The 10,932-nt window shown below is 38.1% G+C and overlaps 1 protein-coding gene across 1 annotated transcript; it reads left to right on the top strand.

Moving 5' to 3' along the window:
• The first annotated feature begins 147 nt into the window (after nucleotides 1-147).
• Nucleotides 148-10,677, top strand: LOC113696313 (eukaryotic initiation factor 4A-15-like). The gene is made up of 18 exons (XM_072055994.1): nucleotides 148-472; nucleotides 606-640; nucleotides 735-833; nucleotides 1,668-1,738; nucleotides 2,452-2,497; nucleotides 3,046-3,106; nucleotides 3,727-3,780; nucleotides 3,948-4,028; nucleotides 4,546-4,585; nucleotides 4,709-4,821; nucleotides 5,045-5,155; nucleotides 5,927-6,043; nucleotides 6,251-6,336; nucleotides 7,254-7,288; nucleotides 8,610-8,679; nucleotides 8,863-8,969; nucleotides 9,282-9,712; nucleotides 9,920-10,677. Exons 1-18 carry the CDS (start codon nucleotides 269-271, stop codon nucleotides 10,553-10,555), a joined length of 2,397 nt encoding a protein of 798 aa, XP_071912095.1. The 5' UTR covers nucleotides 148-268; the 3' UTR covers nucleotides 10,556-10,677.
• The last annotated feature ends 255 nt before the right edge of the window (nucleotides 10,678-10,932 follow it).

The following is a 10,932-nucleotide window of genomic DNA, read 5'->3' as shown; positions in this document are numbered from 1 at the left end:
TACACTATTACTGTTACAGTAAAATTTGTAAAAGCACCTCAAAAAATAGCGGAGAAGGTACTTTTACGCATGCCTAACATCTCCCGACTACGTAAAAGTCAAGGGAAAAAAATAGAAGTAAAATAAAATATGGCGAAACGATGTCGTAAGGCACAAAATTAATTAACGACAACTACGCCACCGAACCTTTGCTCCTCCCTGCTCCGCTGGTGATAACGGGAATGATCTAAAACCTCAAACCAGAAACTCAGAATTAAGAGAAAAAGTAATGGCGGCAGCAATAATGGACTGCACAAACTGGGATGAAGACGTCTACAGAGACTCCATTTTGCAGCACCGGGAAACTCTTTGTCGGACCGTTTTCCGAACCGCCTTCGCCCCAAACCCTGGTAATTCTAACTTAAATCCTGACGTCATCGTCACGGCCTGCAGCGACGGCTCCATCGCCTCTTACTCCATCTCTTCTTGCCTCGTAATCTCTCATCTCTCTTTCACGCTTGCTACATTTTTTTTTCCTAATTCGGTTGCATCCACCTGATTTTCATCTCATATGAATATAAGTGCGGTTTTGATTTTTCTTTTTTTAATTCTTCTTGTTGTGTTAGGGTTTGGGTTTTGGGAATGCTAGAGCTGCTCACAAGTAAGTGAGCACCGGAGACCGGTAATATGTTAGTGTTTGCTTTGTTTTTAAGTGATCTGGGTTAACTGGGCGTCTTGATTATTTTGGTGTGTAGTTTGTTGGTAGCGGAACCTAATTTTTTGATCCAAGGACATGAAGGCCCTGCTTATGATGTTAAATTTTACGGCCATGGCGAGGATTCTTTATTACTAAGGTAATTGAATGGAATTTCAGCTCCTCCTTGGTCTGTCAATTCAGCTTGTAAGCATGTCTGTGAGCTTTCAAATGTCATGTTGGATTACATGAAAATAGATGACTTAATTTTGTGGAATACGATGAGTCTGTCTGGTGTAACTAGAAATTGAGTTGTCAATTGTCAAGGGCTGACAATTGCATTTTTCACTTATTTTGGACTGTCTAAGCCTGTCTCTTCTTGTTCTTAGTATTTCTTTTCGTTCAATCAGAGTCAGTTTAGCCACTACTAGTTTGGTAACCTCATAATAAATTAAAGTTATGGCAACTGAACCACAGAGAGAGTGAGAGAGAGAGTGTCTAACTTTAGAGAGACAAGGACAGAGGAATGTGATTAGAAATATTCTATGAAACTGATTTTGGGCTGAGTCTGTCATATATACTTTAACAAGTTTGGTTTATCAAGCTGGGAATCTCTGTCAGCATATAATTGGTTAAAAGAAACTTAAGATTTTCCCACTGGGATAATACTTTTGACTTGCATTTGCAATCAACTAAAATGGCACATGAAACTGGGACCTTTCTGAGGTTCTATTTGAGATGAATGCGAATTTTGATAATGACATGCTGTCAAGTACATAGATAGCCTATCTTTTTAATCCATCATATTTCACTATCTTATGCGCTTTATTTAAAGCATTGGTGATTAAGCATGATAATATTTAAACTGAAAGAATTTGCTATGTGCATGTGGTGGTGTACAAATGGATGTCTTTTATAGAAGTTGACTCCTGGGATTGTTACTACTGTGTCATGAGGACATGCAACAATTTTTACGTGGTGAAATGTTGTGCAGTTGCGGGGATGATGGTCGAATTCGAGGGTGGAAATGGAAAGAAATAGCAGATTTTGATGTGCCCGGGCAAGGTGGTCTGTTCTTAAAGCCATTGTTTCTTTGCATGCTTTAGTCTCAAAATGATGGAATATATTATTTTATACCTCATGGAAATCATTTTAATTTAGGCTAGTAAACGAGGTTGAGTATTTATTTCAAGTTTCCATCTTTGACGTCTGATGTACAAGGCTTTGGTTAAATGAATTGTCTACAGAAGATGGTACACTGTAGTCGACTAAAATTGCAAAATGAGTTCAACATGTTTCACAGTTCTGGGAACTTCAGTTATTGGATTGTCCTAGTTTTGAACTGTGAAAGAAAGATTTTAGTTTAGGTAATGCCTCTTCATAACAGAGTTTCAAATGTAGGATTACTAGAACTTTCAATCTTTAAATGCTAGTGGTAACAAGTAGAAAACAAAAAACCTGTATAAACTTTGTCTGTGAATCCAGCATTCTACTTACCAAAATTTCACGGTACAAGTCTGCCTGAATGCCTCTCTGTCTGCAATCTGTTTATTTCTGACTAACCTTGGTTGCTGAGATATTCGCTTGGAGGATGTTGTATTGTTTTGGCTGGCTTGATTAAAACTTTTACAGTCAACATTTTAAGTTTCCAGATAGGAATGGTATTGAAGTAGGTCCATAACTCGTAATAGCAAGTATTTGCTGATCTTAAATCTTGTCTCCTCCTATATTATTCTTGGTTTCATGTACTTGATATCTCATCTGGTCAACTTTTGCAGGGGGAAATATGCAGCCAGTTATTGACTTCGTTAATCCTCAGCACAAGTTAGTCACTTTCAAACCTAGTATAGCACTGCACTGGGGAAATCCTTGTTGCTTTACACATTCATGTCAAGGATGTCCACAGTTTTTTGATATTCCACAAATTTGTGGGATTGAAAATTTGGTCCCTGACTTCATTTGATACATTTTGGAACCACTGATTCTATTTTTTCATAGTGTAGATTGGGTTGACAGCTTTTGACTTTAAAAACATGTTTTCAAATTTGGATGAGATAATGTGCTTTTAATTAGCTTTTGATACACGGTTTCGGTGCATATGCCCTTACCCATGCTAGAGCATGTTGCTTTATGTTTTGTTGTTGCATTATGTAGGTGGTCCAAATTAGCATAAACTACATGGTTTGGATGAATATGCCCTCACCCATGATAGCACTTCTAGTTCTCTGTTTCTGCCATTCTTGTGGTGTGTACATTTTTTTATTTAAATTTCTATTAAACATTGTCATCTTGGTTTTAGCATTATGCCCAGTATGCTAAGTTTATTTTTTTTTCTTATTTTAGTTCCATCTTACATATTATTTGCTTTGCAGAGGTCCGTGGAGCGCACTTTCTCCAATCCCAGAGAACAATGCTGTTGCTGTTGACACTCAGGTTTGTAATTTTTTTCCTTATTTTGTCAAACTGCTTGTACAACAATTTTCCTGGAGAGCAGCTCCCTGATATATAAAAAGGAAGACAAAAAACAATAGAGTACAATAAAAATGACAACAGAAGAAAATAGCTCCATTGTTGCAGGTTGGTAAAATTAGTGATGTGACTTGCAATGCCCTTATGGATGATCCATCTTGCGATGAAATATCTTTATGGTTCTGATAATGCTGTAATGAAGTCATCAAATGCAGTAAGTCATGCTGAAGTCATCATTTTTTGGTTAAAGGATCTATACCTATGCAAATGATTTGAGGAACACAGGCTGTTAGAGTTAGAAGGGACACTGTAGATGACAATTACGTAGGGTTGAATGATTTTTCTCTTTTCCTAGTGTTCCTTCCCTTCTTTTTCTTTTTGACTGTGACTATATTTTTGAATCTCTGCCTTTTAACAACCGACTAGGAAGTTCAGTTTTGTTAGCAGATTTTGATTTGATACTTTTATGTGTCCAGTTTCATTGTAAAGTTTGATTTTTTGCAGCTAAGCTTGTGTGATCTGTAAGAGTTTGTGTACTCTTATTCAGTCTGTTGATTCACATGGTTTTTCATTTGTTGGTATAGAATGGATCTATTTTTGCCGCTGCTGGTGACTCTTGTGCATATTGCTGGGATTTGGTATGTATTTTCTGTAGATGACTATTCATGTAGACCTTTTTCCTTTTTCATGTATTTGTTTGTTAATTGACACCCTTTGTTTCTGAACTTTGATTATCTTTGTTGCTTTTCTATCTTCGCTTTTAGCAAATGATTCAATTTTACTGAAAAGAGGTATATTGTACCAGGAGAAGTCTAAAATCAAAACAGTTTTCAGGGGTCACTCCGGCTATCTGCATTGCATTGTTGCCCAAAGCTCTCACAGTCAGGTCTAAATAATTTTTTGGTTCTCATTCTTAGTTTATGTACTTATTTTTTGTCATTTATTCTTTGGACTGTGTAAGAGGTTGATGCCTGGTATTGCCTTTTGTATAACCTATCGTTTCCTTCGGCATCTTATTGGTGTTATTTGAAAGAATTGGTTCTTTATTTTGTAATTTTTTATTCCACTGTTATTTTCTACTGTTCTCGTCTTTGCATAGTGTTCTTTTCTCGGTTGTGAACTCAGTTGCTTTAGGCTTCTGACTTTACTGCTACTCATGTCCAATCAAGTGAGAAAGTGATTTCCTCTTGGAAGTATTTCAACATGTATCAGTAGTGGTGGATTTTCTTAGGGTTTATATGCTGATATTCATGATTTATTTACACTGTTTAAGAAATTAGCCTAAAAACTTCATGTTCCAGTATTGATGCTGTAGCTGTATTCTTAAGTGATATCTCTATGTTTCATTTCCCACTTTGCTTAAATCTGTTTCTTTTTCTGCTTTCTTTCTAGTGTGTTTTCAGATAATCACTGGCTCAGAGGATGGGACAATACGAATATGGGGTAAATATGATTCTTAAAGTCATTTGTGTGCTTATTCATCTTTCATGTCCTGTGTGCTTATTCTCACTTATCTGTGCACTTTTTCCCCCTTCCTCTTCTCTTTTTCTATTGGTGTGAAAGCAGACTGCAAAAGTGGGAAGTGTGTAGAAAGAATTAATCCAGGGAAGGATAAGTCTTTGAAAGACGCCTCTCCAGATATCAGTTGCATTGCTCTCGATGATAGTGAGAGCTGGTTGGTAAGAACTCATGTAACACCTGATTTTAAGTTTTTCCCCATTCTGAGTACCTTTACATGGCATCTCTCTTTTCTGCATACCTGTATGCAATGTCTTGGGTATGGCCTTCTGTTGTAGTCTTCTTTTTCTTGACAAAATTAATTGAACAAAATTGGATAGTTTTTTTTGTTTGTAACGGAAAAGTTGCCCGCTACTCACTTGGATGTGCATTTACCCCCTGTAGGCTTGTGGGAGTGGTAGGTCATTATCTCTTTGGAATCTTCTTGCTTGCGAGTGTGTGTCAAGGATGAGCACAAATGCTTCTGTACAGGATGTTTCATTTGACAATAACCAAGTGAGTCTTTCGTGCTCTAAATTTATTCCATAAGCTCTTCTCCACTGAACTGCTTTTGTAACATCAGAATTTTCTGTTGTCAGAGGCTAATTTTACAATTGAATGTCTTTGATCATCTTCCTTAACAATGTGGTTCTTTTGAATTAACATGTATTTCACATCTTGACATTCTGCGATCAATAAAGTGCAGGTGCTTGGGCTTGTCTCTGAATTTATAAGCCTCAATAACTTGTAGTTTCTCATCTTTTCATATATTTCTTTGTATAACATCTTTCTTAAATTTCTATATGTTGACTCAAAATGTTTGATTAGTGGTGGACTTCTAAAACTTGTCTAATAGGTTAAGTATACCTAATACTTTATTCAGACCTTTGACATCATCTACCATAACATTTTTTGGTTCTTCTTTTACGCGTTTATTTTTGACTCTCTGTCTTTTTGTTGGGGACGGAATTTCCTCCTAGAGTGTATCCATAATTCTTGATGATTGTCTGTTGGCGCAACTCTTCAGTCACATGTATCTCCTTCAACTGCAGTTTCAGTTTAATCCTGCTCTTCTTCTTTAATAATTTTACATCATTATTATGAATTGCAGCAGTTAGTGCGGGATGTTGAGTTGGACGTCGATGAAGATATTGTTATATCATTTCTTTTCATATTAGATGTGATCCTCTTTTGTCAGCATTTCAGCCATGCAAGCCTTCTTCATTTCCTAGTATGAATTCTTCATCAATTAGTTTCATATGATACTCTTTAACCTTTGTATTTCAGATATTAGCAGTTGGAACAGAACCAGTGGTCAGCCGGTTTGACATGAATGGAGATACTATTTCCAAGATACAATGTGCTCCACAGTCTTCATTTTCTGTCTCTTTACATTCTTCTGGGGTGAGTTATGTTTCAGACTGCAAAACTACCTTGTGAACATTCTTGTATTCCATTCTGCTAATGGGGATCACTTGAATTCATGATTTGTGTTGGAAGTAAATTATGATAATCACTAACCACATGCTACGACTATTTTGTACTTCGAAGATTGAGCGCTGCATGGTAGTTAATTCTTTACCTATACTTCCTCTTTTTAATTGTTGTCAGGTTGTCGCTGTGGCTGGTTATGGAGCATTAGTGGATATCATCTCGCAGTTTGGGAGCCACTTGTGTACATTCCGGTGCAGAGGGCTTTAGACGGCATTAGTCAAAGCTAAGTAGCGTGCACTGATGACTTCCCAATATGTTGTGAAAAGTCTTATTTCTATCACATCCTTGCTGTCTGAGAGGACAAGGATCTGAGGAACAAATGATGAAATGCTCGCTTCCGTGGATGTGGAACTTGTGACTATCAGAAAATATTGGAAGCCAAATGGGGAATGACGTTGAGAAAATTTTGGGCTTCTAGCATTTCCTTCATTACTTCTTGATTCTTACTCTGCCGTAATAGCACCTCTTTAGATGTTACAGTAAATAATTTGATTACTCAGAAAGAAATTTGGGAATAACAGAAAACTGGATGGTGAAAAAGAAAAACCAAACTAGCACACTACTACATCGGATTTCTCATCTTTTTCCTTTAACGGAATAGTTTTTGAAGTCTATCCATGAAAAACTTGCAAACTACTCGTTCATTAGACTGCAAGAAGTCACCGAATTGTACCTATGGATACCATTAATCCGCATGAATTGCGAGGAATATGGACTGGTCACAAAGGCCGCTGTAAGTTGGACGAGTCAGGTGCGGTAGTCTTGTTGGATGGTTTCTAATATGCCTTGCTATTACCAAAACATGCCAAGAGGTGAGGCTCGGACCCTTTTCAGGTATGTTGACTGCATGAACCAATGAAGGCTTGCTCATTACTTGTTTAAAGTTTGAATAGATTCTAATGCCCATCGTGGTGGACGGGGCTATACTGCATGCTGTAAGAGAGAGGCTTCAACTGGCTTTCTCAAAGCAAGATAATTGCACAACGCCCAGCAGGGGCAAAAATATTCATGAAGTTGAGGAAAGAAGATACGGTAACAGGACGCTGACCGTTCCCCTGAGATATCAAAACGTATATACGTCCTTGGAAAACTATCTAAGTTTTACAAAAAGTTTCTGAAGGGATTTGCCCTACCTGCGAGTCTTTCAAACTAAAGGTAACTGCTTCAAACACCATACAAATGAATGCTGGCCCCTAAATACGACCGGCAGTGAAATCCTCTCTTTGCAACTGGTGGTTTGTTGAGCAGTCGCAGTGCCATTTTTCAGTTGAAAACTTGCCTTGTAAATTTTCCTACATAATCCCTCTCTATTTTAGGGAGATTCTTGCCAGAACCGTCTTCATTGTTACTAGCCTATCATCCAGTGTCCATGCATCCGAAAATATGGGACTAATGGGCCTTTGATTTTGATTGGAGACCTCAAATATTTTTTGGCACATGGAAACTATTTCAGGGATCAGTTTAAACTCAGAGAGAACCGTGGATGTTAGAAAATTTTCTTCTAAACTGAAACTCATCATAGTTAGTAGCCACGTGCAATTTATGTAATGGGAAGTCCCATGGACAACTTCCACAAACTAAACAAAAAATGCTGACGCTTTCCTTTTCTAATCATCATTATCACTCGATACTCTCCCCTCTCCCTCTCCCGCTCTGAAAACTCCATGCTATAAGATCCGAGGAGTGTGGGACACACTCTCACACGCACACATACACACACAAAGGGCACCAAAAAAAAAAAAAGGAACATACTTTGCAACTATCCAACATTTTTCTCAACTCCGACGAATTTCTGACACTATTTATCAATCGATTTCTCTATTTTGGGTGATATTCTATTTCTCTTTGCAGTGCTTCTTGTGTGATTCCTTGTACATTTCAGTGTTTGTGCTGTATATGTTACTACAATGATCTTCTAAAATAATTACATAAACATTGTTTCATTTGTTGCATGCAAGAGTTTTTATTTTCTTTTCTGTTTGGATTTATCATGGATGGATATCTGCTCTGTGCGAGCTGCAGTGGGTGTTGTGCAAATAATTAAGCTGCATTGTAAAAGAAAGATATGAAATAGGTTCTGGGATTTGACTAAGATGGTGATCCGTTTATTTCGTTCAAGGATCATCGGATCAGATTGAACTTGAATGACTAAATTGCAAAATGTATAAAGATACAAGTAGTAGATGAGATGCTGTCAGTTTCATGTTTATTTTCCAGTACTGGATAATGTTCTGTAATGATCAAAAGGTAGCTTGTTAAAAGTCTCAAAGATCATAAACAAATTACTTTTGAGGTTGACGGAAATCGTAGCTGAATTTTGAACTAGAATTCAGGGAAGGTAATATGAACTGAAACGAAATATCATGTCCGTAATTTGCTTTGGTTTACTGGTTTAATATATTTTGTTTTGAATTTGTGTTTTCTTGAAAACTATGGAGATGTTGATGTAGGTGCCTAACTTTTGAAAAATTGGCAGTCATGGCAGGTGTGGCAACAGATGGATCACAGTTTGATGCTCGCCGATATGATACCAAAATGAGTGATTTGTATGAACAACTTAATTTTTGTCAATCATTCTGTCACATAATGAATTACTTACCTAATTCCTGAGAAAGATAAGATTTTGTATTTTCTTCAAATTCTGATATCCAGAGTTTCCAACACGATGACAGGGTAGGCACGTTCAACTAGATGCAAGTAAAATTTCTTTTGTTTCTTTGTGTTCACAGGCTTTCGGCTGATGGACAAGATTTCTTTACATCATATGATGAGGTCTGGGACAGCTTTGATGGTATGGGTTTGCAGGAGAACCTCTTGAGGGGCATCTATGCATATGGTATATCTCTTCTCAGCTTTGAACTCAAGATTGGTGCTTTATGTTAGTTGCATTGCTTGGTTTATTATCTTGCAGCCCATTTACATTTGATTCTCAACTCTTTTAGTGCCATAATTTCGTTTCAATTATATGGTTGAGGTAAAATATTGAATCATAGAGGTCTTTCTGGTCTCCTCCTTGAAATGTGTCTTGAAGAAGTGTAACTTTTTTCACATAAGCATGGAAAGTTCTATTTTACTTTTCCTTTTCCTCTTTGTTTAGTTGCTTGCCTTACCAGAATTGAGCGGGCACTGAAGTTGGTTGTCTATGTAGGATTTGAAAAACCCTCTGCTATTCAACAAAGGGGAATTGTTCCTTTCTGCAAAGGTCTTGACGTTATTCAACAGGCTCAATCTGGAACTGGGAAAACTGCTACTTTCTGCTCTGGTGTCCTTCAACAGCTAGACTATGGACTAGTTCAAAGCCAGGCTTTGGTTTTGGCACCTACTCGTGAGCTTGCACAGCAAATTGAGAAGGTTATGCGAGCGCTCGGAGACTACCTTGGGGTAAAGGTGCATGCTTGCGTAGGAGGAACCAGCGTCCGTGAGGACCAACGCATTTTGGCCTCTGGAGTTCATGTCGTTGTTGGAACTCCTGGGCGTGTATTTGACATGCTGCAAAGACGGTCCCTTAGACCTGACCATCTTAAAATGTTTGTGTTGGATGAGGCCGATGAAATGCTTTCTCGAGGTTTCAAGGATCAGGTATTCTCCTCTTTCTGTAACTGTATGTCCTCACAAGTGTAGATATACTGGCTGCAAGTGATATATGTCTAGGAGTTAGTAGAACCCATTTTTTTCATCTATAGTTAGACACTACTGTCCATATTCATATTGAAGTGCAGTAGACAGAGATCAAGAACCGCTACGGTCAAGTCTTGTTGAACATTTTGTTTTCACTCTTGATGCTAGATCTATAACATTTTCCAACTTCTGCCTTCAAAAGTCCAAGTTGGAGTTTTCTCCGCAACAATGCCTCCTGAAGCGCTCGAGATAACGAGGAAATTCATGAATAAACCTGTTAGGATCCTTGTCAAACGTGATGAGCTCACACTGGAGGGCATAAAGCAGTTCTTTGTGAACGTTGAAAAGGAAGAATGGAAGCTCGAGACGCTTTGCGATCTGTACGAGACCTTAGCCATCACTCAGAGTGTAATCTTCGTGAACACTCGAAGAAAGGTCGACTGGTTGACTGACAAGATGCGTAGCCGGGATCATACGGTCTCTGCCACTCACGGTGACATGGATCAGAACACTAGAGACATAATAATGCGCGAGTTCCGTTCTGGTTCATCTCGTGTTCTTATTACCACGGATCTTTTGGCTCGAGGCATCGATGTCCAACAAGTTTCCCTTGTCATAAACTATGATCTTCCGACGCAGCCTGAGAACTACCTGCACCGCATTGGACGCAGTGGACGGTTTGGGAGGAAAGGTGTTGCCATCAACTTCGTGATGAGAGACGATGAAAGAATGCTCTCTGACATTCAAAGGTTTTACAACGTAGTAATTGAGGAGCTGCCATCAAACGTTGCGGATCTTCTCTGAAAAAACTCGTTTAGTTGAGGAGCTGCAAAAGTTTTCTAATTGTTCTGACAATTTTCTTTGGGTTTTATATAGTCAGCTAGTGCAAGTTAGAGCAACTTCATTTGCAAACAACTGCTGCTCATCTTAGTCGCTGCATCAGCTTAGGTCCAAAGCACTCCGCCCCTTTTTTTTAACTTCTGGACTTTGATTTCGGCTATTACTTAATAATAATATGCTTTTACTCAAAACTTTAGCAGATGGGTCGACATCGAATTAAATTTCAGTTTGTGTTGCTGATGAATGAATTCAAATTCAGATACAACATACAATTGGTCCGAGAGCACTGACGTGAGGTTGGATATAATGGATGATTATTTAGGATTGTTTGCTGGAAAACC

This window comes from Coffea arabica, chromosome 6e (assembly GCF_036785885.1).
Source record: "Coffea arabica cultivar ET-39 chromosome 6e, Coffea Arabica ET-39 HiFi, whole genome shotgun sequence".
Taxonomy (NCBI): Eukaryota; Viridiplantae; Streptophyta; class Magnoliopsida; order Gentianales; family Rubiaceae; genus Coffea; species Coffea arabica.
Note: the sequence above shows the minus strand (reverse complement) of the source record. Positions and strands in the feature narration are given on the sequence as shown.

What these genes read in the sequence shown, in the direction of transcription:
- LOC113696313 (XM_072055994.1), top strand. Translation starts at nt 269, where the DNA reads ATGGCGGCAGCAATAATGGACTGCACAAACTGGGATGAAGACGTCTAC. An exon ending in TTCGTTAATCCTCAGCACAA is followed by an intron (nt 2,498 to 3,045) that starts GTTAGTCACTTT and finishes TTTGCTTTGCAG; the next exon opens with AGGTCCGTGGAGCGCACTTT. An exon ending in GAGGGGCATCTATGCATATG is followed by an intron (nt 8,970 to 9,281) that starts GTATATCTCTTC and finishes TTGTCTATGTAG; the next exon opens with GATTTGAAAAACCCTCTGCT.